At 48.4% G+C, this 26,709-nt stretch overlaps 1 protein-coding gene across 2 annotated transcripts in view; it reads right to left on the bottom strand.

The window, feature by feature from the left end:
• LOC147121529 (protein-L-isoaspartate(D-aspartate) O-methyltransferase-like) overlaps positions 1 to 26,709 on the bottom strand; it is an 86,434-nt gene that overhangs the window by 7,502 nt on the left and 52,223 nt on the right. Inside the window, exons 7-8 of one of the 2 annotated variants that reach the window (XR_015077566.1) lie at positions 19,381 to 19,589; positions 7,394 to 7,543 (exon numbers count right to left, since the gene is read on the bottom strand). Coding sequence is in view for 1 of the 2 variants with exons in the window: in XM_085981865.1 (XP_085837991.1) it covers positions 19,410 to 19,589 (180 nt within the window). In the remaining variant the exon portion in view is untranslated. The remainder of the gene's footprint in view (positions 1 to 7,393; positions 7,544 to 19,380; positions 19,590 to 26,709) is intronic. The other variant, XM_085981865.1, reaches the window with a different exon arrangement.

Below are 26,709 nucleotides of genomic sequence, written 5' to 3'. Positions count from 1 at the left end.
GTGCTGCCCGACCCTTCCCGCGTGCCTGGACGCCACTGGGCCCAGGAGCTACACCCCCCTGCAACACTTCCCCCTGGCTCTCCTCCAGGCAAGACGTGTCCCCTCCATTGCCATCCCCTGGCGCGGATGAGGGTTCCCCCGATGTGCCGCCTTCCTCTTGGTCCTCGTCGTCCTCCTCTTCCGAGGGACTGGCACTCTCAGCTTCAGGGACCTCCTCCTCACCAGCTGAAAGCAGGAAGGCACAAGAGTAGCTTTAGAGTGAGGACAGGGCGTCAGCGAGGGAGGCATGAGTAGTGCCATTATGCGCATTGGTGGGACAGTGGCAAAGGATGTAGATCTGAAGCGCAAGGGGAGCCAGAGAGGTCCAAACGGTCATGTCCTTACCATTGGGTCCCAGCACAGGGTCGGCACCTCCAATAGCAACGGGGCCAGTCACCCGGCCACGCTCTCCTCCAGCTGACTGAGCTGCTGGAACTGGGGACGGCCTCCCCCGGTGACAGTCTGGCTCTTCAAATTCCGCGCCAGCTTGGCCTGCAAGAGAAAGGACGGCCTCTAAGTACAGTGTGGTGCCCTGTTGTTGTGTGCACTGCCTCCCATGGTCGAATAGCTTGGCCAGTGTGTTAAGGGCAGAGTGCTATTGATGATCATGCCAGTGCCATAGCTGCGGGAGGAGGGCTGGCCATTAGGCCTTTGAGGTCCCTTTGCCCATAATGTGAGACGCACATGCAAGGATGAGGAGGGCACTGGAAAGGGTACTCACCCTGACCAACCGACTGAGGTCGTTGAACTTCTTGCGGCATTGGTCAGCAGTCCTGGGGACATCGCTGTTGGCTGACACCCTCAGGGCGATTTCCCTCCAGGCTCTCCTGTACTGCCTCCTGGGAGCCTTCTTGCCACTGTCCGGGCACAAGATCTCTGTGTTCTTTTCCAACCCCCTAAGCAGCACCCTCAAAGCATGCTCTGAGAAGCGCTGCGCTCGTTCACGGGCCTTCTGCATGGCTTCAGGCGCTATTTGGGTCCACCAGCAGTGTTCAGGCCTAGCTGCAGGGCTCCACTATCCAGGGCGTGGCTGCAGACAAAGTCGACCCTTCCCCCTTTAAGAGCTGGCCGGCGTCAGGGTGTCTGCTGTCAATCAAAACATGACCGCACCTGCGCTGCGCCCGGCCTCGGCGTTATCAGTCCGCACCGCCGGCTTAGCGCCTAAAGATAGGAGTGCAACGCCAGTTTCAGCGCTCGCCCAAACTCCTTGGCCTAAGCTACTGAATTTTGGCGAAGTGGCCTCCGCTTTCCGGCGGGCGCTAACTTTAGCGCCTCCCGACTTTACCGCCCCAAAAGTGGCTATACTGAATTTCTAGGCCCAGATACTTCTGGTTCCAGCACTTTTGCTTAGTTTGTTCTGCAAGTTGATGTGGCTGCTATCTCCAGTTGGAGGCACAGGCCATGGTAGTGAGCTAAAGTTAATCAGAGAAATGGTCTCCACTCTGGATCAAATCAGTAATCAGCCAACTGGAAATACAATACAGGGGAGGCAAACGGGGATCTTTTGCTCATTAATTGTGTATTATCACTTTCCAGATGCAACTAGATCACCGACTGGTAGTTACCTCTCCGAGCATGCTATTTGCTTTAAGCACCGAGATTGTGCACCTTAAGTTTGGTCGATAGGCTGAGCTCCTTCAAGGTACTTGAACAATTTGGTTAGTGAGAATTGAAGCTGTGAACATTATTTCCAGTTTATAATGCTGGCATGTTTACAGGGGAAAAAACTGTATCCATAAAGACTCCACCAGCTCCTTTAAAATATAAGCCACAACCCATTAGTTGATGTGTTGGGCTATAATGTTACCATATAAAATCAGAGTAAATTGCCAAGCCAGGCACTTCATCTCCCAGATCAGGACATTTTCCAGTATGACAGTTCCCACAACAGTTATCCTGTGACCTCTCTAACTTAGAGCTAGATTTGGTCAGTGGATCCCTGCCCACTAGAAGCTGGAATAAGTCTGGTTAAATTGATCTGAGGTGAAGTGGATCAAATCTGGCTAAAGCAATCAGAGGAAAATTGGATCGCGACTAGTTGAAGTAATCTCAGTGGACAACTGGATTGAGACTGGTTGAAGTAATCTCAAGAGAACTGATTGAGACTGGCTAAAATGATCTTGGAGGAGAACTGGATCGAATCTGGCTAAAGTGATCTCAGAGCAGAGAACTGAATGGAGACTCAAGACAGTTCTATAGGTGAGTTTAATTATATTATTGAGGGAAACGTGTGTTTATGTTAGAAACTCCATTTACGACAGCACAGACTTCAGTTACCAAGAAACCAAGATGGCGTAGAAAATTATTTCAAAAAAATATGGAGAATTTGAAGAAGCAAGCTGAGCCACTCTTTCCTTGGACTTGTTTGATTTTCATGCTCGGTTTGTTTTCATACGTCCTTCACAGCTCCTCAATGGAAGTTTATTTACCCATATAATCCTTACAAACCCTACCCTCTTTCGTTGTCATTTGTTACTGTTAGGAAACAAAGAACAACCTTGCATTTATTATCCCAAAGTGCTGCACATTCATTTAGTTAACTAATGAGACACCATGGATGAATAAAGACAAGGGAAAAATTGAGGGCAAGGAAAGAGACATGCACTAAATACATGGACAGCAGGTGAGAGCATGACAAGAGAGAATACAAAAAGATTAGGAGAGAAGCCAAAAAAAATTAGAAAGGCAAAAAGGAACTATGAAATTAAATTATCAAGGAACATAAAACAAAAAAGTTAAATATTTTACAGGTACATAAAAAAGTCAGGATGGGAATAAGGCCACTAAGGGATAGATAGGATATCACAGGCAGTGATAAAGATGGCAGAAATATTAAATTACTTTGATTCAGTATTTACCAGGGAGATAGAACAGGTGGACATGACATTGGATGATGAGATTAGAAATGAGATAACTGCGTTTAAAATAAAAAGGAGAAATATTAAATAAACGAATCAAACGGAGGATAAAATCCCTGGTCCGGACGGATTACATCGGTGCATTTTAAAAAAAATCTAGGGAAGAGATAGCAGAGGCATTACTACACATTTAATAATTTGTTAGAACAAGGTGTAGTGCCAGAGGACTGGCAGATAGCTAACGTAATACCTATATTTAAGAAGGGAAATAGAACATGTCCAGGGAACTATAGGCCAGTCAGCTTAACATCGGCGGTAGAAAAAATAATGGAATCCCTACTAAAGGAGAAAACAGAACATCTAGAAGCCAAAAATATAATAATGAATAGCCAGCATGGATTTCAAAAGTGAAAGTCTTGCTTAACCAACCTCATTGAATTTTTGAAGAGGTAACAGAGTGGACAAGGGTAATGCAGTAGATGGAATTTATTTAGATTTTCAAAAGGCCTTCGATAAGGCACCACATAATAGACTAATGAATAAGGTCAGAGCATACAGAGTCAAGGGACAAGTAGCAGAATGGATAATTAGCTGGCTTCAAGACAGAAAGAAGAAATGGGGGAAAGGGTAGCTATTCAGAGTGGCAGAAGGTGGGAAGTGGTGTTCCACAAGGATCAGTACTGAGACCACTGTTCACAAGTTATATTGATGATTTAGACTTTGGAATCAAATACACAATTTCTAAATTTGCAGATGACACCAAATTGGGGGGAAGATAGTCAATACTGAGGAGGACTGCAACAAATTACAAGATGACATTAATAAATGTGAAGAATGGGCGTGTAATTGACAAATGAAATTCAACACATATTACATTTTGGCAAGAAAAATAGGGAGGTCACATATTACTTGGAAAATACAAATCTCAGTGGAGTAAAAGAGCAAAGGGATCTGGGAGTACAAATACACAAATCACTGAAAGTAGCGACACAGGTCAACAAGGCCATAAAAAAAGCAAACCAAGCACAAGGGTTTATTTCTGGAGGGATAGGATTGAAAAGTAGAGAAGTTATGCTAAACTTGTACTGAAACCTTGGTTAGACCACACTTGGAGTACCGTGTACAATTCTAGTCGCCATATTATAAAAAAGGATATAGAGGCACTAGAGAGGGTGCAAAAAGGATTTACAAGGATGACCAGGCTGGGTCTCTCTCCTCTTGAAAATAGAAGGCTGAGGTGACCGAATAGAGGTCTTTAAAATTATGAAAGGCTTTGATAGAGTAGATACAGAAAGTGTGTTTCCACTTGTGGGGAAGACCTAAACTAGAGGCCATTGTAGTGGCACTACCGAATGTCTTACCTGTTGTACATAATTCTCTTCAACGTTGTGTATATACTGTTTGCATGCACAGGGCATTGCCCCTTTAAGGACGCGGGTAAACACGCTGGCCCGGCCTCCCGCGACCCCGGCCGCCGGCCCGGCCTCCCGCGACCTCGGCCCGGCCTCCCGCGACCTCGGCCCGGCCTCCCGCGACCTCGGCCGCCGGCCCGGCCTCCCGCGACCTCGGCCGCCGGCCCGGCCTCCCGCGACCTCGGCCGCCGGCCCGGCCTCCCGCGACCTCGGCCGCCGGCCCGGCCTCCCGCGACCTCGGCCGCCGGCCCGGCCTCCCGCGACCTCGGCCGCCGGCCCGGCCTCCCGCGACTTCGGCCGCCGGCCCGGCCTCCCGCGACTTCGGCCGCAACGGCCAGCTGCAGTGCCAGGTAAACGCGATGACGCGGACAAACATGGTGACATCACAACGCATAGCACGTGACCGCCCCAAGCACGGGAGAATGCGATGACATCACGACGCATATCATATAACTACCCCAAGCGCGGGAAAACGTCATCGTGCGATCCACGGCACTACCCAAGCAGTCCTCGTGGGGTCCCCGCTTGGGAAAGACCTGTTCCACAGCTCTCCTGCATCTATCCACGTTGTCTGCTGTATTTCATCTAATCCAACATTAAAAACCTGTTTGTTGTTCTTCGGAGTTGACCTCCGTTATGAGTTGACCTCCGTTATTGGATAGGTATATGACAATACCTACATTGGTGACCCCGCCTCTGAACGTTTTTCACGGAAGAAGCGCACAGCCTGAACCTCGTCTGCACAGAAGACGACCGACGTGCACAGCCGAATTCGTGTGAACGCTTTCACAGAGGAAGAGTCCGACGAACAACAACCGGCGACCACAAATTCCTACATTGGTGACCAGACGACGTGAGCTCATCAATTCCTACATCGATTGGCGACCCTGTTTTTCGTGCACGTTTTTAACGAAAGCAGCGCAGCCGGACCCAGAGTTTTGTGAATGATTTTCACAAAAGAAGCACGCATGGCAGCTGAAGCCATTTCGCTCAGCTACCGCAACACTGGGAGCAACAAACACCCTCGTGCTTTGTACTGGTAGAAGCCCCGTTCGCCAAGAACATCGATGCAGCGCAGACCGAGGTCTCCGTACTCGACTCCTCTACCGCCGCTCGGGTCGTCCGCCTCCTCGACACCTTTCAAGGAACAGCAACTATAAACCCCTCACCGCGCGGGTACAGCACGTTCGGGCCCACAAGATGGGAGCGCGCCCCCGCGGAGCTACGAGGACTCACCCCCGCAAACCACGAGGGCACATTCCTCGCAAGCCACGAGGACCCATCCCTTGCGAACCCATCCCTCGCGAGCCACGAGGACCCATCCCTCGCGAGCCACGACGACCCATCGCCCGCCGACGCCGCACCAGCCCGTCAGCCTGCTGGTTTGTGTAAACTACCGCGCGCAGTTCGGCGTGAAGGCGATGCGTTGCCACCCTCCCGACAGTTTCCCCCCACGAACGAAACAACCGACACTCCGAGCGAGGTACGGGTCTACGGGCACCCCGCGGCCGCGACCGGCCACGCGGGACGGTTGCTGTCCAACCCTGATCAACGCAGCAACTGCTAACTCGCTTCTTTGTTACCATAGTAACATTACGGCACGCACCATTCCGTGCGTTCCCGACTGCCGATGAGTTCGCTCGCCTGCTCGGCGAGTTACCCAACCGACTAGACCCACATTAATTTCCTTCTGGATCGCCCGTTACGGCATTCCTGCAGATTTCGTTCGACAGGGGACATCCTAACAACACCGACAGCGCCATGTTCCGCGTCTGCCAAACCTGCCAGTCACTGACGCGGCCAGCTGTTACGCCCCGGCGCTCGCTTCGAACCACGGGCTGCAGAGGTTACACGGCTCCACGGTCCTTCGCATGACGGATACGTTTTATTCGCCACGACGCGCGCAAGGATCCGCACCCGCCAAGTCGAGACAGCACGACCGCCGAGACCACCAGACACCATCGTCGTTACGGCAGACCATGTGCGACCGCCCGCCTGACCGCCAGCCGCCCAACAGCCTCCGCACTACAGGATTCCTTCGGACAAGATAGACAGGCCACTTCACCGTTTGACTTTGTCCGTTGAAGCGAATTCTGGGGGTGCATATGTAGTGGTACTACCGAATGTCTCTTACCTGTTGTACATAATTCTCAACGTTGTGTATATACTGTTTGCATGCACGGGGCGTTGCCCCTTTAAGGACGCGGGTAAACGCGACGGCTGCCAGCCCACCGCTCCCGCGACTTCGGCCAGCTGCAGTGCCGGGTGCACGCTATGACACGGACAAACGCAGTGACGTCACGACGCATAGCACGTGAGCGCCCCAAGCGCGGGAGAACGCGATGACGTCACGACGCATATCACGTGACCGCCCCAAGCGCAGGAAAACGTGATGTCATCGCGCGATCCACGGGGCTGCCCAGGCAGTCCTCGTGGCGTCCCCACTGGGGAAAGACCTGTTCCACAGCTCTCCTGCATCTATCCACGTTGGCTGCTGTATTTCATCTAATCCAACATTAAAAACCTGTTTGTTGTTCTTCCGAGTCGACCTCCATTATTGGATAGGTATACGACAATACCTACACCATCAATAAGATAGTGAAGGGGTTAACAGGGTCAGTGGGAAATTGCTGTGCTTAAGAAAAACAACTGCGAAAAGGTCCGATGATTGAATTATGTGGAAGTGGTGACATGTGACCTCTGCGATTTCGCAGATGATTGAACAACAGGTCAAAGGGCTCACTTGATTGATACTGGCCGTTAGGAGATAAGGGAAGTCACAAGATGAGCACCTAGTGGCTCCATTGTATAAACTTTGATGCAATTTGAAGAAAGGTCATGCGAAAGCATGAATCATTGTGGTTTGGAGTCATAAATACTGAGATTTGTAAGCATTCATTCAGAGAGACAGCCAGGGACGAGCTGCTGGAGCTCTAGCTATTCTCCCCGAGCAGCCGTTAGATATCGCCGCGGACTGTTTGTATTGTACTATTGAACAATTGTGTTTTAAATAAACTGCTCAGCTTTACACCATTTACAGGCTAGTATGCGGATTTAATTAATTTTATTTTCGCCACAACATACGGCATAGTCGGCAGGATACATCGAAACGTAGATGGACAGTGAGCAAGAGGACACGAGCGGGTGAGTAGATTTGGAATACCGCCCGGAACATGATGCAATTCAGGCGGCCACCTCTCTGTCTACGGCGCGAGTATCCGAATCATGCAGAACCTGTGAATCAGTAAAAGAGACACACCTAGACTTAGAGTATGGTCTTAATTTACGTGTAAATTATAGTAGTGGAAGGGACATTGTCGTTGCCATAAAAGACGGTAGATAAACTGTGAATTTTGAGTCTAGTCTTTTGTTTCTCATACTTGACAATATTAGGAGGAATATTTTTGGAGACAGGATTTAAGTGGTGTGTAAGAGAAACGAGTGTCCCCGTCACTTCAATTGTCATAAATTATCTCAATTGCCTAGCTTGAGTAGGAATTAAGAGAGCAAATGCCCCACATGATGGCCAAGGTTTAATAGGTCGAAGGGAACACCGAAAACCTGTGAGTGAATGTGATACGCAGGAACTGGTGTGAGAATTGAGGGATGATCCCATCGCGATAAATAAGTGGCGGAATAGAAGTAGGCCCGCGTGAAGAGACTCATTCGCAGAGGAAGCGAGGGAAGGTTAGATCACATAATGGCGTCGGGGAAAGACCTTGAATGGGGGCCGGAAGGGTCTCTTCATAGGTTCTATGCAGACAACCAGAAGGGCTTAATAAACAAAATGATTAAAGATGGGTGGGATCCTTCGGTTGTCCAAGGAGCAAAAGAATTGGTGGGAGAAACAGAAACAGAAGGCGGCAAAGAAAGCCGGAGTACTTTTAGTATATCAGTTATGTGTGTTACAAAGTAAAACCGAACAATTAGTAGAAAAAAGGAAATAGAAGCCGAGAATAAACAGTGGAGAGAGCGGCATGAACAAACCGGCAAATGGGGGGGGGGGGGGGGGAAAAGAATATCAAATTATGACCTCCCTCTGACTTATGTTGCCACAGTAACAGCCACGGCCCCCCCACTTAATTCTGACGAGGAATCGGGGGGGCAAGAAGCCGGCAGCCCCCGTAACGGTGACTGCAGGTAGAGCGGGAGGAAACCCCAGATACAGATATACGGCTTTCACCCCTGGAGAAAAACAAAAGATAAACCAGAATATGGGGAGCCTACAACCGCAGAAGAGAAATGTAGAATTTTGGCAGAAGTTAGAAGAGTTGTATGAGACCCACGATGTGCACGAGATATCCACCAAATAGTCCACGTCAAATGTCCAAAGGATCGGTGGGCAGTATTGCAGAACCCGCATTAGGGATGGCACGTGGGTACCCACCTTACATGAAACAAGGCCAAACCGAGACGCAGGCAGAACGGGGTTCGTTCAGGCTGTACAGGCCTTAATGGGAGCGTCTACTCCAAATTGGGGATTGATAATGCAGACCCGCCCGAATACGGGGAAAAACGCCAATGATTACGGGGAAAGGTGATGGTTTCAATACCAAGAATCCTCGGGACAGGTGGCCCCGAACAGAGACGGCCCAGTCTTCGTAAAAATGTTTGACGGCGGCCTTTCGGCCGACCATCAAAAGATCTCGAGAATGGGGGTGGTAGTTGCGGACACATGACCAAGCTGTCCGGTGGGCATGCCACATTAACCCTGGGGGGGGGGGGTAAAAACACAAGAAGTGGCCGTGGCTAAAAGTAGTAAGAGTGCAGGCCGAGGAGAACACTACAACTGTGGCAAGGCGGGTCATTTTGCCGCCGACTGTAGGGGGCCCAAGAGACCAACCGTCCGATGTGACAATTGCGGGAAAAAGGGACATGCCACTGCCAAGTGTTGGGCGCCCAGATCAGAAGAGGAGAAAAGGAAATAGTCAGTCAGTCAGGCCTTAAAGTAGAGGAGATGAACCGACAGCAGCTAATCAAAGCGCTGAAGGACTTAGGGAAGGACTGAAGGCCAGTGGCCCCCGTGGGGCAGGGAGGGGATCCGCGGATTCACATAACAGCGCTGTTAGGGGGACGGCAGCGTGATATGTTGGTGGATACCGGAGCATCGGTATCTATGACAGATATTCCCTTGCCCACAACTAAACATGTAGTCCATATAACTGGCGCAGGGGGATCTGCCACCAGAGCGAAGTAATCCTATTGGAAATCGCCGGTATTCTAATCCCGGCACAATTTTATGTATGCCCGAACGCAGAGGGACCATATTGGGGATCGACCGCCTGGAACAGTTAGGGGCACTAATAGACCCACAGAATAAGAATAGTCTGGAGAGATAAGGGAGGACGCAAAATCACGACGTACGGGGAGCAGACCAATTTGCACAATCAAGCAAAGGTCGGAAGTGTGCAACTCCTCACGCGAGATTGGGATACAGTAGGAGACTACGGCCCATTGTGCGAACAAATGAGGGAAGTGTGGGCTCAATCAAAGCAGGATTGTGGGCTGGTGAAGACCAAACCAGTGGTCATTCTTGGGCCCGAACACTCCTCATAAGCAATACCCCATTAAACCTGAAGCCCGAGAGGCCGTAAAACAGTGCAGGACCTCTTGCGGAGTGGCGTCCTTCGGGAAGCCGAAAGCATTACAAACTCGCCAACCTGGCCCGTAAAGAAACCAGATGGGTCATACCGATTGACCATAGACTATACGGCGTTAAATAAAGTAACTCCCCGCCAGCACCCCATCGTAGCGAGCCCAGCGACCATATTTAATGGACTGAAACCAACAAAATATTTACGGTCTTAGATATAGCTAATGGATTTTGGTCCATACCATTAGCCCAAGAATCCCAAGATAAATTCGCATTCACGGTAGGGGATAGGCAGTACACTTGGACGCGAGTGCCCCAGGGTTTTCACAATAGTCCGGCCATATTTCAGCAAACTATGAGTCGAGCTTTGGAGACCGTAGATTTAGCCCCCTACCGAAGTACCATCCTCCAATATGTGGACGATCGCCTCGGAGGATGAGAGAGGACATATGGGGGCTCTAATAGAAACCCATGAAGCCTTAAAGGAAGCGGGATTTAAGGTAAACCCCAAGCAAGCTCAGATCGGATTAAGAGGTACAGTACTTGGGACACCAATTGTCACAGGGGACAAAAACTATGCCCCACGACAGAATGGAAGCAATTCACATCATGCCTCGACCGAAAACAATTCGAGGAGTGTGCAAAGTATTGGGACTTTTAATTATTGTAGGAATTTTATAGCCGACTTCGCGGCAATTGCGGAGCCGATACAAAGGCTAGTCAAAGGAGGAAAACCAGCCCTAGTGTGGAGTGGGGCCCGGAGCAGGAAGCGGCATACGGTCAGATAAAGGAGGCCCTGATGTCGGCACCAGGCCTAGGGCTGCCGAATATGAACGCACCGTTTCACATTCATTGCGAGAACAAAGGCGGATTTTACGGGGCAGTAGTTACCCAAGTACATGGGGACAGAGCCTGCCCGGTAGCTTATTATTCCACTCAGTCGCCTTTGGCAGGAGGTCTGTCAAGATGTGTAGCCGCCTTAGACTGTGCGACCTGGGCGGTGAAAGTTTGCGAGCCAGTAGTAATGACGGGGCAAGTCATACTACACACCAAACATACCCTGGTGGAAATGCTCAACACTGGGAAATTGCACTCCGTGCCCAACGTACGCCGGGCCAAATGGGAGGCAGTGTTACTCCCCTTAGATGGGTCCATAAAAATTGTACGAGACATGGGGGGAAACCCAGCAGAGGGCCTCTTATCCGTGGGCGAGCCTCGAGTGCCAGGCACAGGAATGGGAGGACCCACCAGGACATACAAGTGAGATTCCCCTTGAAAACCCCGAGCTGATCCGGTACGTGGATGGGTCCCGGAAATATATTCAGGGGACCCTGCATACGGGATGGGCGGTGGTAGACGAAGCTCTAAACACTCAGAAAGGGGAGGTTAGACGGAGGACTGTCGGCTCAAGTAGCTGAACTCACTGCCCCGACGGAAGCCCTCCAATTAGCCGAAGGCCGGCGGGCGAATATCTATACGGACAGCCGCTATGCCTTCGGGGTAGTCCATGACTACATGACGGCCTGGGCCAGGAGAGGATTCATCACTTCGGGCAGGGAGGCTATCAAACATGAGGGATGAATCAGACTACTATTAGACGCTGCCAGTAAACCCGCAGAGGCAGCAGTGATCAAGGTTAAGGCTCACCAGAAAGTAGTAAACAATGTCCAAAGGGGCAATGAAGCAGTGGATAAAAGCAGCACAGGAAGCAGGGACATCCTCAGAAGTACAGGAAGAAGTTGTAAGTAGTATCATTACCAGGGAAGATATAGACAGTGAGATTGCATGCCGATGTAAGTGATGAAGAAAAGAAAGATTGGGGCACAAAAGGAGGGAGCCAGGGTGACGACTTCGTATGGAGGAAAGATGGGCAGGTGATTGCCCTGGCTTGTATTAGACAAATGCTCATGGAACTACACCATGGCATCAGTCATGTCAGACGGAACGTCATGATAAACACAACTGGGGATTGGTGGTGGCCAGGAATGGGACGGGACGTAGCTAAATACTGTCAGCAATGTGTCACGTGTGCCCAGCACAACCCAGGAAAGGCCGTTAAGGTTAGAATGGTTCACCAACCATGACCAAGGGGACCGTAGGAGTGTATACAGATAGACTTCACTGGACCTTTACCCTCCTCAAGGGGCAAGAAATACTGTCTAGTAATAATAGATCAGTTTACACGGTGGGTAGAAGCGTTCGCCACGCGAAATTGCACCGCAATCACGGCGGCCCGAGTATTAGCCGAGGAAGTAATCCCACGTTAGAGCGTCCCTATCCAAATCGATTCCGACCAGGGAACCCATTTCACCAGACAAATAATGAAGGAGGTGTGTGCTACGTTGGGTATTAGACAGAAGTTTCCTATCCCCTACCACCCGCAAAGCTCTGGGATGGTAGAACGTATGAACAGGACACTTAAAACGGCCCTAGCAAAGGCCATCCAAGAGACAGGACAAGCTTGGGTGGATTTACTACCCGCGATCTTGATGAGCCAAAGGGCAATTCCTAACCGAGTGACGGGATTAACTCCATATGAGTTGATGACAGGCCGGGCAATGCGCCTGCCGGAAGGAATCATAACTGGGGGATCCGACGTAGGGCCCGAGGGATCGGATTAGAAAGTACGTCTTGGAACTGAGTAAGCAACTTAAGGAATTGAGGAAGTGAGGGAACAGCAAGCAGGCAGGGACGAACAGGAGTTGGAGGACCAGGGGGCGGTCTCGCAGGTAGGCGCGAAGGTAATGGTAAAATGTCTGCCAGGACGAACGGGGTTTGCTCCCCCTTGATCTGGCCCACTTGAAGTCCTAATTAGTGGAGATACGTGCGCCTGCATAGATATGGGTGGGGCTGGCCGATGGAAACATTGGTCCCAGCTCAAAGAATATGAATCCAACGACCCCAGCACCAGCGAACAAAATAAATAACCCTGCCTTCATACACACTCTAGGAAACTGAAGGCAGACGCCTCAGCAGAAAACGCCGGAAGGAATACAGACGACCCAAGATGAATGTGTTGTGCGATATCATGTGTAGTTTGCTTGTTTGTGTAATTATATGTAGCCTCGGGAGGACTCAGGCCAGAGTACCCCCACGGGCCAAGAGTGTTACATGTGAACACCTTTTTATACATGTCATACACCTATGCCAAGAGAGTTAACGTTGCCAGCTGTTGGGTCTGCGCCCATGTCCCCCCACACTCGGAGGAAAGAATTTCCCTACAACCAATCCCACTTAGTGATGATGAGATGGTCAGTTGGATGTTTGGAGTTAGAACAGGATGCACAAGCGTGGGCTGTTATGCCGCCAAGGCAGACGGCAGCACCATAACAAAGCTCCAAAGTCATGGGTACGACCCAAAACATTGTAGTGAGTGGACACAGTCAACCTATAACGATTCCTATCTACCACCGTTCCGGAGAACGAGGAGCAAGAAGGGACAAGGAGGGGGGCTATGTCTCACAAAGCGGGGACGTCCGGCAGATCCTACTGTGGGCTACAGTAACTGCACATAACATTATCTTGCCTGTCGGAGGGGGTAGTGTGAAACTCCCGTCATGAAACGAAAACAGTGACTTTTCGGTACAATGGGACTCCCCAGCGATAAATAAGTATACGCCCTACAACGGGACTCATTTCGTGTGCGGTTGCAGGGCCTACCCCTGGTTGCCCAGAGAATGGACAGGTTCTTGTTATCTGGCTTATATCGTACGCTGGGTTCTCTGAAGGACCTCCACCAGAGAGCCAGACAAGCCATTGCGTTTCCCTGGTATGGGGCGGGTAAATTGGCAAGGGAATCCATTAACATGGCCTCCGTCCTGGAACAGGTGGCCAACGATACAGCTGAAGCCCTAGTTAAGGTTAATGCAGAGATGGTAGCCCTCCACACAGTAGCTCTACAAAATCGGATGGCCCTTGACTGTGTTGGCAGAAAAAGGGGGAACCTGTGCCCTCATCGGGGCCGAATGTTGTACATACATCCTGGATAGCTCTGAAGAAATTACCAATCTGGCAGAGCATATCCAAGAGGAGGTTAAAAAGCTTAAGCAACCACCAGCCTCCACATTGTGGGGCTGGTTCTCAGGATGGTTAGGCTCTATGGGAACGTCACTAATCCAAGGCCTGGTTACCTTTGTGGTGGTGGTAATAATGCTGTATTGCCTATGCATGTTACTTAATTGTTGTATCAGCAAAGCAGTCATCTTTACTATCGAGCAGACCTGTTACCCAACCACCCTCACACTACCAGAACCTAGCACCGTCTCAGAAGGTGGCGCACTTACGCCCAATACGATGAGGTTTTACGAGCAGCAGAATGAGGTGCGACAGGAGATGGGAACCTGGACCCCGGAGTGGAGACCCCGGGGCTCAGGAACCGGTTTCTGCATAAAGTCCGGGTATACGTTGGCCTAGAATTATGTTGATGAAAAATTTCGGCCAAATGGGGGATTGAAGGAGTTAACCGGGTCAGTGGGAAATTGCTGTGCTTAAGAAAAACAACTGCGAAAAGGTCCGATGATTGAATTATGTGGAAGTGGTGACATGTGACCTCTGCGATTTCGCAGATGATTGAACAACAGGTCAAAGGGCTCACTTGATTGATACTGGCCGTTAGGAGATAAGGGAAGTCACAAGATGAGCACCTGGTGGCTCCATTGTATAAACTTTGATGCAATTTGAAGAAAGGTCATGCGAAAGTATGAATCATTGTGGTTTGGAGTCATAAATACTGAGATTTGTAAGCATTCAGAGAGACAGCCAGGGACGAGCTGCTGGAGCTCTAGCTGTTCTCCCTGATCAGCCGTTAGATATCTCCGCGGACTGTTTGTATTGTACTGTTGAACAATTGTGTGTTTTAAATTGTACTGTTGAACAATTGTGTTTTAAATAAACTGCTCGGCTTTTCACCATTTACAGGCTAGTGTGCGGATTTAATTAATTTTATTTTCGCCACAACAATAGTCACCAAGAAATCCAATAAGGAATTCAGAGGAAACTTCTTTACCCAGGAGTATGGTGAGAATGTGGATTTCGCTACCACAGGGAGTGGTTGAAGCGAATAGTATAGATGCATTTAAGGGGAGGCTAGACAGGCATGAGGGAAAAGGGAAGAGGGTTATGCTGATAGAGAGTTAGATGAGGAAAGGAGGGAGGAGGTTCGAGTGGAACATAAACACCGGCATACACTGGTTGGGCCGCATGGCCCGTTTCTGTGCTGTAGCTCCTATGTAGTTATTTTTGAGGGGCAGTCACGTATGTAGATAATAATGATTTTGTAATTTCAACCAATTAGATTTAAGTGAGATACAAAAATCTGCATATATTATGACAACAGAAGTTTAATGGACAAAACACACCAAGATATTTGTACTTCTCCATCCTACCAGCAGCAGTGGGGAAATACTTTGAACTGAAAATACCTCCCCTACATTTTGTTTGCTCCAAAAGTGAGGCTCTTCGTTCAACACTTTGGTTTTGTTTCCAAAAGGAGTACCGGTGTCAGAACTTGGCACAACCGATACAAGTCTGGATGCTGCTGTAGACTGCATCACTCCATTAATGGAATCACCCAGGTACTTGTCAATGTAACCTAAAAGTGTCTTACAGCAGTTTGTTTCAAGTTGTGTCGGCAGGGAAACTACTGGAGTCAGGGAGAAACAAAATAGAAGCATGTCCATATATGGGTTAAATAGGCTAGTGTCACTAATTGGCTAAGGGTGGATAACATCATGGTCATGTGGATACTACATGGACTTGTGGGTAAAGAACTGCCTTAAGGGGGAAGGGCAGAACAGGAGCAAAGAACAAACTGTTCCAACACATGGTTGCCTGTTCTCCAAAGGATTGGGGTAATGTCCATCTTTTGTATTGCCTTGTTACTGTGTGTAACTAATTATACTTGATCATTAAAATTATTGATGCCAGTGTATTGGTTGTCTTGTTGAACTGATCTACATCAGGGACCAGTGATGCCTTGGCAACACAAGTCAGTTGTGGTGCTGAGCAGCACCTGAAGCTGAAGTTTGGGCTGAGTAATGACCAACATTTAAGGTGAGCCGAGACCCATCAGCATATGTTCACCCGAGTCCTCCAAGTTGAAGCAGAACAGGGCTCAATCAGTGCAAACCCAATGCCATGGCTTTGCAAACATGTGTTGCTTGTGCCGAATTCTGCTTCTGACCTAGGAATGGAACAATGCTTCACCAAGCCAGGTGGCATGTCCCACGAACAGAGACGAGCTGAACTCAAAATCTGGAGTCCAAGATTGCCTTCCAATAATCAAGTCAGAACTGTGGAGCGGCAAAGGGATTTATGTGCCCACAAATCACTAAGCTAGCATACAAGTGCAAACAATAATCAAAAAGGCTAATGGAATGTTGGCCTTTATTTTAAAGGGGCTGGAATACAAAGAGGAGGAGGTTATGCTTCAGTTGTAGAGTGCCTTGATCAGACACCATCTGTGTTCAATTTTGGGACCAGCACCCTCAAGAAAAATATATTGGCTTTGGAGGGGGTGCAGCAGATTCACCAGAATGATACCAGGGATTAAAGGGTTAAATTATGACGACAGGTTGCATAAACTTGGTTTGTATTCCTTTGAGTTTAGAAGATTGAGGGTGATCTAAATGAGGTGTTTAAAATGATTTGATAGGGTAGATAGAGAAACTATTTCCTCTTGTGAGAATCCAGAACAAGGACAGTCTTAAAATTAGAGCTAGGCTGATTAGGAGTGAAATTGGGAAGCACTTTTTCCACACAAAAAGGGTAGTGGAAATGTGGAACTCTCTTCCCCAAAGACTGAATGCTGGGTCAGTTGAAATTTTCAAAAGTGAAATTGATAGATTTTTGTTGGGTATTGGGATATGGAATAAAGGCAGTAAAAGGAGTTGAGGTACAAATCAGCCATGATCCAATTGAATGGCAAAACAGACTCGAGGGACTGAATGGCCTACTTCTGTTCCCATGAACTAAAGCACTGCATCTGCAACAGGCTTCATGTGTGAAGGTCTCATGAAATGATGGCTAATTGGGATGATTGGTGTCATGGTTGTCGGTCTCTCGGAAGGGCTCACGGCACTGGATGCAAATTTTAAGGTTGAGCACTGACCTGTGGCTGCAGGGTTCAAATCTTCTGAGGTAGGCCTCAACAGAAAGGCACACAAACTGTAACTGAAGAGTGTTAGAAGAGACAAAGCTACACATCCAAGGACTAGAGATGACTTAAACTTGGTAACCAGCACACGTGTGCATGTCTCTCCACCAAATCTTCATTCCCATTTTAGTCTCCACTCCTCCCAAATAAGGTCTCTTCTCCCATGATGCAATTCTTCACTATTCCTGTTTGTCTCCTGTTCCATCTCCTCCTTTCTCTGATGCCTCATACACTTTCTCTTTAGTGTTCAACCCTTGTTGATTACAGACGAGAGAGTAAAGGACTTGGCCTTGGGACTGAAGCACTTTCCCTGGTCTCATTTAATAACCCTACTGCTCGCTCTCCTTCACCTCACTCTGCCCCCCTCCCATCCCAGTGTCCGTGCCACGCTTATGTCTCACTTGTTGCATTTTGCGACTAAAGGCGGTGTCCAAACCTGCAACCCGCTCATCCAGACCCGCCACCCAGCCCAATGCAGCTGTATCGATCACATACCATAGCCTAGTCCCTCCTCTTACCGATGAAGATGGTGGCTCCAATGGCAAAACATTTTTTCCACCACCTCCCCCCGCCCCCAGTAACAGGATCGCCATATCTTTCTTCCTCACCTCAAGAGTCTCTTATTCTCCCAAGTTCTCTCTCATCTTTCCACCACCCACCCAAACAGGGTTGGCTTCCCTCTGCCTTTCCCTAATTGATGGGATCTCTCTCTTTCCCAAGCCTCCCCAATGGCATTCATGTGTTTCTCTAAGGTTTCTCTCTTATCCACACCTTTCACCTCCAAGTTCCGCTCAGACCATCCTGACTTGGACATATATCACCATTCCTTCATCGTCACTGGGTCAAAATTCTGGAAATCCCCACCTAACAGCATTATGGGAGTACCTTCACCACACAGACTGCAGCAGTTCAAGGAGAAGATTAACCACCACCTTCTCAAAGGCAACTAGGGATGGGCATTAAATGCCAGCGTTGATGCCCACATCCAGGGAATTAAATTGAAAAAAAATGGTTCTCAAGGTGGCATTGTTGAGAGAATAGGGGCAAAGTTCTGCAGTATTTACACACAGTATTCCATTAGTGAAGGTGATACGTTATCAGTGATAACTTAGGATAAATTAGACTGGAACTAGTGCCTGTTGGGACACTAGAGCCCCGGGTCCCTTAGCAGCTCCAGACACTTGTTCCCGTTTGAACAGTATTGAGTGAGACACCCTATAACAGGGATCGCACAGAGCCACAACCGCAACTCGAAGCTTTCACGCAAGCTTGCTGTTTCCACATCCAGCCTCGGCCCCTACCCACCTCCGGCAACTGTGCATTCCTCTCCCACCGTGTAACAATTTTCCCTTCTCTCTAGGGTACCACATATTTTTCCTCATCTATCAATCCCCCTGTCTGCAAGTCTTGCACATCACCTTTTACTGTTGTTTACCCACAGCGTGCTAGATCGAGCAAGCAACATACACTGGGCAGGATGAGAATTTCCAAAGCATCATCCATTCCATGAGCAGCATTACAGGTGTAGGGGTGATCAGAACTGCATAAACAGTGGGAAGCTCTTGTGCTGGTAAACTGCAGGCTTCGAGTTGGTTAAACTCAACACCCGAGGTTCACAAGCCTTGGCTCTTGCCAACCTGCGCCTAGGTTCCTTGAACTGGGTAAGCGGGGTGTGTCACTAAAGGCGGGGGGAGGCGGCAAAGTGTGTGCACTCCATGTTAGGCAAACTCTATTTGTGTAAATTTCTCCATAGCAGTCGGGCTCACTGGCTTCGAGCTGAGCGTGGGATGAAAGCACCTGGTGGGCCATCTTTGCTGATCAGAACTGGCGTAAGGTTTGGAGACCTGTGGCGATGGGTTTCCTCTCGTGTCAACATGATCTGGAGGTGGCATTTTACATAAGTAACACCCCCCACTTACAACTACCACTGGCCTTAATCATCAGGGGACTGAAGCCAAAACAAGTGCACTACTTAGGCATTTAAACAACTTCAGTTAAACAGTTTAATTTCATTAGACAGCATGTTATCAAACTGCTACATACAAAATACTCAATAAAGCCCTAACTTCCAAATAGTAGGCCAACCTCTCCCTTCTAGCCCCCTTGCCATCCCGTCTGTGTACACTTGGAACTGTTTAAAAGTGATTTTCCAAAGCATGCAACGTTAGTATTTTATTAATCTTAACCCTTACTCTTCACCTCCGCAAATATTAAAAATCTGAATTAGTCCATTTATTACGTAGATGGAATGGAGTTTCAAAAAAAAAAAAAAAAAAAAGCAGCCAGGCAAACCACTGCAGCGCACTCCAATCCACACCACTTCACCTTGTTTCCGAGGAAGAAAGATTGTGTAGTCACTTCCACTTTGGCACCTGCTTTTCTTGATCTGTTAAAGGCACATAGATCACGCCCATCAGCGGTTTCATACTGGTGCTGCCATTCGCTAGTTTGTCATGTTGTTCCAACATCTGGTTTCCACCTGGAGGGCCTACTGGCAAAATCATCCTCCCACCTGGCTTCAATTGGTCTAGCAGCTGGATCAAGAGAGGGCAAGGGAGGAAGAGGAAGAGAGAAAGAGCGCGAGCGAGGGGGGGGGGGGGGGGGGGGAAGGAGGAAGAGCGCGCGAGTTGGGGAGGGGGGGGGGGGGGAGAAAGAGAAAGCGCGAGCGAGAGTTGGGGAGGGGGGGGGGGGGGGGGGGAGGGAAGAGAGAGAGAGAAAGAAAAAAAGAAGAAAAAAAGAGAAATATGATTGAATATAATTTAATATCACTAAGAGGCTCTTCTTCCAGAATTTAGATTAAAGACTTAGCAGTGCCCAAAAGCACCTTGATTCTATATACACATTAGATTAACCTACAAGACTAATTAACAGTTGCTTGTTTCGTTCAGGAGGCATATTTAACATTGCTTGCAAGTGCACATTTTTATGCCATCACAACACGGCACTGCCTCACAGAGAACCTAAGGCAGCACCGACTGGGTTACACACTCGACCCAGTTTGCCTCCTGCACATCAGCGTGCTCAAAAAGGCAGCTAAATTTAAAATACTGGTCGATTTAAAATCCCTGGGTATGTCCTGTCCCAGCGGCAGACAGACCCACCAGAGGTGGCGGCAGTGGTATACAGTCAGGAGGAACTGGCCCAGAATCCTCAACATCGACTCCCGACCCCATGAAGTCTCATGGCATCAACTGAAAGACGGGCACGGAAACCTCCTGATTACCACCTTCTGCCCTCCCTCAGCTGGTGAATCAGTGCTCCTCCATGTTGAACACCACTTGGAAGAAGCACGGAGGGTAGCAAGGGCACAGAATGTACTCTGGGTAGGGGACTTCAATGTCCATCACCAAGAGTGGCACGGTAGCACCACGACTGACCGAGCTGGCGGAGTCTTGAAGGGCACGTCCGTCAGTCTGGGCCTACGACAGGTGGTGAGAGAACCAACACAAGCAAAAAACCTGTTTGACCTTGTCCTCGCCAATCTACCCGTCGAGATGCATCTGTCCATGACATTATTGGTAGGAGTGACCACCGCACAGTCATTGTGGAGACGAAGTCCCGTCTTCACACTGAGGACACCCTCCATCGTGTTGTGTGGCATTACCACTGCTAAATGGGAGAGATTCAGAACAGATCTAGCATCTCAAAACTGAGCATCCATGAGGCATTGTGGGCAGCAGAATTGTATTGCACCACAATCTGTAACCTCATGGCCCAGCATATCCCTCACTCTACCATTACCATTAAGCCAGGCGACCAACCCGGGTTCAATAAGGAGTGTAGAAGAGCATGCCAGGAACAGCATCAGGTGTACCTAAAAATGAGGTCAACCTGATGAAGCTACAACACAGGACTACAGGCATGCTAAACAGCAGAAGCAGCATGCTATAGACCGGGTTAAGCAATCCCACAATCAACGGATCAGATCAAAGCTCTGCAGTCCTGCCACATTCAGTCATGAATGGTGGTGGACAATTAAACTACTAACGGAAGGAGGCCCCTCCATGAATATTCCCATTCTCAAATGGCAGAGCCCAGCACGCAAGTGCAAAAGACAAGGCTGAAGCATTTGCAACCATCTTCAGCCAAAAGTGCCGAATGCATGATCTCTCTCAGCCTCTTCCTGAGGTCCCCACCATCACAGAAGTCAGTCTTCAACCAATTCACTTCACGTGATAAAGAAATGGTTGAGTGCAATGGATACAGCAAAGGCTATGGGCCCCGACAACATCCCGGCTGTAGTTCTAAAGACTTCTGTTCCAGTACAGCTACAACACTGGCATCTACCAGACAATGTGGAAAGGCATGTCCTGTCCACAAAAAGCAGGACAAATCCAATTCGGCCAATTACGGCCCCATTAGTCCATTCACAAAGTGATGGAAGGTGTTGTTGACTGTGCGAACAAGCGACACTTACCACTAACCTGTTCACCAATGCTCAGTTTGGGTTCCGCTAGAACCACTTGGCTCCAGAACTCATTACAGCCTTGGTCCAAACATGGACAAAAGAGCTGAATTCCAGAGGGGAGACGAGAGTGACTGCCCTTGATATCAAGGCAGCATTTGACAGTGTGGCATCAAGGAGCCCAAGTAAAATTGAAGTCAATGGGAATCAGGGGCAAAAACTCTCCACTGGCTGAAGTCCTATCTAGCACAAAAAGGAAGATGGTTGTGGTTGTTGGAGGCCAATCATCTGAGCCGCAGGACATTGCTGCAGGTGTTCAAGGCAGTATCCTAGGCCAAACATCTTCAGCTGCTTCATCAATGACCTTCCCGCAATCATAAAAGGTCAGAAGTAGGGATGTTCGCTGATGATTGCAGTGGTCAGTTCCATTTGCAACTCCACAGATAATGAAGCAGTCCATGCCTGCATGCAGCAAGACCTGGATAACATTCAGGCTTGGGTTGATAAGTGGCAAGTAACATTTGTGCCACACAAATGCCAGGCAATGACCATCTCCAATGAGAAAGTCTAACCACCTCTGTAGTGTCCGTGTGTTGATAAAGACACTGAAGACAGGAGTTGGCTCATAGGTGTTTACTAAGCAAAGTCTTGGGGGGGGGGGAGGGGGGGTTCTAACGGATCTACACAATATACAGGCTTATATAGCCCGAGTGGCCATTACCGGCATTACAGCACACCTGGGGCTCTTAAAGGCACATACACTACAATTCCTCCCCTTTTAGCTAACCAGTACATCGTATTTTAAGTAATTATTAATTACATGTTAAGAAAAATACACATTGCTGTAGTTAATTAATTATAAGTCAGTCTCTCAGGAGGCTTCCTGACTCGGTCTGGATAACGCCTCGGGGGTGTAGTAGTTTCTGGTGGTGTAGTAGGTTCTTTTGGCAAGGCTGATTCGGCTTGAATGCCAGTGTCGGGTTCATCGGGTTCCAGTATCACCGGATCGGAGGTAGATATGGGTATCTCTACTTCATCGTTAGGCGTATAGAGTTGTGGTGTAGGTTGTCCCTTTTCGGATGACTTGATGATTTGGTCAGCATGGCGCCTTATTATGCTTTCTCCGATGTCCACGGTATACATCAGTGGTCCTAGTCGTGTGCAGATAGTTCCAGGCTGCCATTTCTCGGTACGGTAGTCCCGGGCCAAAACTTGTTGACCTATCTGGAAGGTTCTAGTTGGCCTTTCATTCATGCCTTGGAACTGCCGGTTCTCCACGTCCCTTCTGATGTTGGGCTTGACCAAATCCAGCCGGCATCTTAGGTTTCTATTGAAGAACATCATGGCGGGAGTTTGGTTGGTAACCATATGTGTTGCATTCCTGTATGCGAAGAAGTTATCCACCTTGTGCTGAAGTTTTATATCTTCATTACCCATGGCCTTTATGGCCTTCTTGAAGGTCTGGACAAACCTTTCAGCCAATCCATTGGTGGCGGGATGGTATGGGGCGGACGTGTAGTGCTTAACCCCATTGTTTAAGAACTTTGAATTCTTCGGACACAAATTGCGGTCCATTATCAGAACATCTGTTCCAGCAGCCCATTCCTGGCAAATATGATCCTTAATACGGTGATGGTTTTTTCCGTGGTGGTGGAGGACATCTTTATTACCTCCGGCCACTTGGGAGAGTGTGCATCAACCGCGATTAAGAACATTGAGTCCATAAAGGGACCAGCAAAGTCGATGTGCACCCTTTGCCAGGGAGATGAGGGCCACTCCCATGGATGTAGAGGGGCTTGTGGTGGAGCGTTTTGGACCTTCTGGCATCCTAGGCAGCTCTTGGTCATTTCTTCGATGTCTCCATCGATACCTGGCCACCATACAAACGCCCTAGCTAGGTTCTTCATTTTCACTCCACCCAGATGCCCCTCGTGAAGCTCCTTTAGCACTTTATCCTGGAGTTTGGGTGGAATCACCACTCTGGATCCACACATCAAGGTTCCTCGGCACACTGACAGCTGTTCTCTTCTTTGCGAGAATGCTGGCAACAGTGGTTCGCCATGTGCTGGCCATCCCTTCACTGTTAAATCGTAGACCCGAGAGAGAGTCGGGTCATTTCTCGTCTCCCTTTCAATGGCAGAATTTGTTACTGGTAGACATTCCACTATGGTAGAGTGGAACATCTCTACTGGGTCTACTGTAGGTGCCTCTTCTACCGTTGGCAACAGTAGGCACGATAAACCGTCAGCATTCCCATGCTGTTTTGATCCTTTGTATTCTATGTTGTATTGGTGCCCCTAGAAAAAGGGACCACCTCTGTAGCCTTTGCGCTGTCATAATGGGAACACCCTTTTTAGGGTTGAATATGGAGATGAGGGGTTGATGGTCAGTCAACAAGGTAAATTTTTGTCCGTGTAGGTAATGGTTGAATTTCTTCACTCCCCATACCAGGCCGAGTGCTTCCCTGTCAATTTGGGCATAGTTACGCTCAGTTGAGTTTAATGAGCGTGACGCAAAAGCTATCGGCCGTTCTGAGCCATCAGGGAATTTATGGGATAATACTGCTCCTATGCCATAAGGGGATGCATCGCACGCCAGTCTGATTGGCAGTGATGGGTTGTAATGAGCCAAAACTTCTTCGGATGTGATTAAGTCTTTGCATTTATGGAAGGCACGTTTACAGTCTTCGTTCCATTTCCAAATCACTCCTGTTTGTAGAAGTTCATTAAGAGGGTGTAGAAGAGTTGATAAGTTCGGTAAAAATTTATGATAGTAATTTATTAATCCCAGGAACGACCTTAATTGTGAAACATTTTCAGGTGCTGGGGCTTTTATGACCGCTTCAATTTTCTCGTGACTTATGCAACCCTTCCTTATTAATTATGTGGCCATAATATATCTGATTTTGGAAAAATTCGCACTTGGGGCGATTTGCTCGTAGGCCCCGTTCTTTCAGCCTAGTGAGCACCTGCTCCAAATTGGCAAGGTGCTCGTTGTCGTTTTCTCCTGTTACAAGGATGTCGTCTAGGTAGCATTGAGTCCCCGGAATCCCTTGCAGGACTTGCTCCATAGCTCTTTGCCAGATAGCTGGAGCTGATGCTACTCCAAAAACCAGTCGATTGTACTGGTACAGGCCTTTGTGTGTGTTTATCGTGAGATACTTTTTAGAGGCCTCCTCAACCTCCATCTGTAGATATGCCTGTGCCAAGTCAATTTTGGTGAAACGTTTCCCTCCGGATAGTGAGGCGAAAATATCTATCCTCGGAAGAGGATACTGTACTGTGTGAAGGACCGGGTTTACAGTCACCTTGAAATCACCACAGATGCGAATTTTTCTCTGTTCTTCAGATTTATCTTTATTCAATGCTTTTTTTCAAAGACTGGAACGATGGGTGTTGCCCATTCGCTCCAATCTATTTTGGATAATACGCCTGCCTTTTCCAAATTCTCCAGCTCTGCCGCGACTGCTGGACGAATTGCGTATGGCACCAGTCTTGCCTTAAAAAATTTGGGAATTGCTGCATCTTCCACTTTTATGGAGGCGGTGATGCCTTTCAAGCTTCCTAGTTTCTCTTGAAACACTTCTTTGGCGTTGGCCAAGATGTCTTTTAATCACACAGGTATGGTCATCATTGTTTATTTTCTTACTGGTCACAGTCAGTGCCTGAATGGAGTGCCAGTCTAAACGTATCTTTCTGATCCATTCACGTCCCAACAACGGTGGACCACCATCTTGTAGAATGTATAAATACAACTTTTGTATTTCTTTGCCGTTGTATACAACAGGCACCCTTATTTTTCCTTTGGGGTATACTTTCTGCCCCGTATATGTTTTTAAGATAATGGATGTGTCTTTTAGAGGTATATGCGAAAATAGCCTCTTGTAATCCCGTCGATTTATTACGGTTAGAGCTGATCCTGTATCTAGCTCCATTTTAAACAGGGGACCCTGCTATCATGAGGGTAACCCAAATGGTTTGGTAATCATCTTTGGCAAGTACATTATGTAATTTGAGACAGCTTAGTCTCTTGTTTTCGGAGTCGCTATCGCTCTTCTGGTCTTCGGAGCTACTGTCCGTCATCATTTGTACCTTCCTGTACTTTCCTTTATTGATTTTTTTTTCCGTCTGTGGATTTATTTTGTCCAGATCGGCATACCTGTGCAATGTATCCAATCTTTCCGCATTGCCTGCATGCTTTGTCCTTAAACCAGCAGTCCTTCTGGTTATGGGTGGATCTGCCGCAGCGATAACATCTTTCGAAACCCTGTATCATTTCATGGGTGCCGAAGTCCTGTGTCTTTTGTTGTATCTCTGCAGCTCCTCTTGCTGCTGCTTCGTATGATACAGCCATACTGAAAGCTTTGTCCAATGTTAAATCTTTTTCAGAAAGCAGCCTGTGTTCCTTCACTTAAGAGACCGCAAACGACTTTGTCTCGAAGATAATCTGCTAGTCCTGCCCCGAATTGGCAGTACTTTGATAGCTTTCTTAATTCGGTTAGGTAATCAGCGTTACTTTCATTCTTGTGTTGATTTCTCTTGAAGAATTTGAATCGTTCCGCTATCAGCAGCGGTGTTGGGTTTAGGTGCTCCTGCAGGGTATCAACAATTTCTTTAAAATTCTTGTCCTTTGGTTTGGCTGGAGTGATTACATTTTGTAACAGCCCGTATACCTTTGCACCCATTAGGTTCAGCAGTACTGAAGCTTTATTTTCATCTTCTATTCCATTTGCAGTGCAATATACCTCTACTCTTTCCACGTATGTGGTCCAATCCTCTATTTCGCTATCAAAAGTGTCAATATTGCCAGACTTAGGCATTTCAGAAAAGATATGGCGCTTCCCACACTTTTCGTTCTTTTCAGCAGCAAAGATATGGCGCTTCCCGCCGCTGCCAACGCTGTTTCCCGCGGTTTCCGTTCTTTGTTTTTATTTTTTAAATTATTTGTTTACAGTTGGAGACTCGTTCCCGCCGGACTTTTTCCTGCAGGTCTGAACGCTGACCTGCTTGCCGTGCCGGCCGTCTCCCGAGTGCTCCCTCCCAGTCCGTTACTGCTTGCCTCCAGTTTCGCTGCCTGTCTCAGCTGTAGAGCCAGCCGCTGGAGCCCCAGCCTGACGCCCAGGAAGGATTAGCGCAGTACCTGCCACCAGCTTGTGAAACCACAGCTTCTCACTTCCTTGAGTCTTCTGGACGCCCGAGGAATCGATGTCCTTGAGGTGCTGCCGAATTGCAGGTAAGTCAGTTTCCACT

This window comes from Somniosus microcephalus, chromosome 3, assembly GCF_052327205.1.
Source record: "Somniosus microcephalus isolate GS21.2 chromosome 3, FLI_Smic_1.0, whole genome shotgun sequence".
Classification (NCBI taxonomy): domain Eukaryota; kingdom Metazoa; phylum Chordata; class Chondrichthyes; order Squaliformes; family Somniosidae; genus Somniosus; species Somniosus microcephalus.
The sequence above is the reverse complement of the archived record's forward strand: the minus strand, read 5'-3'. Positions and strand labels throughout refer to the sequence as shown.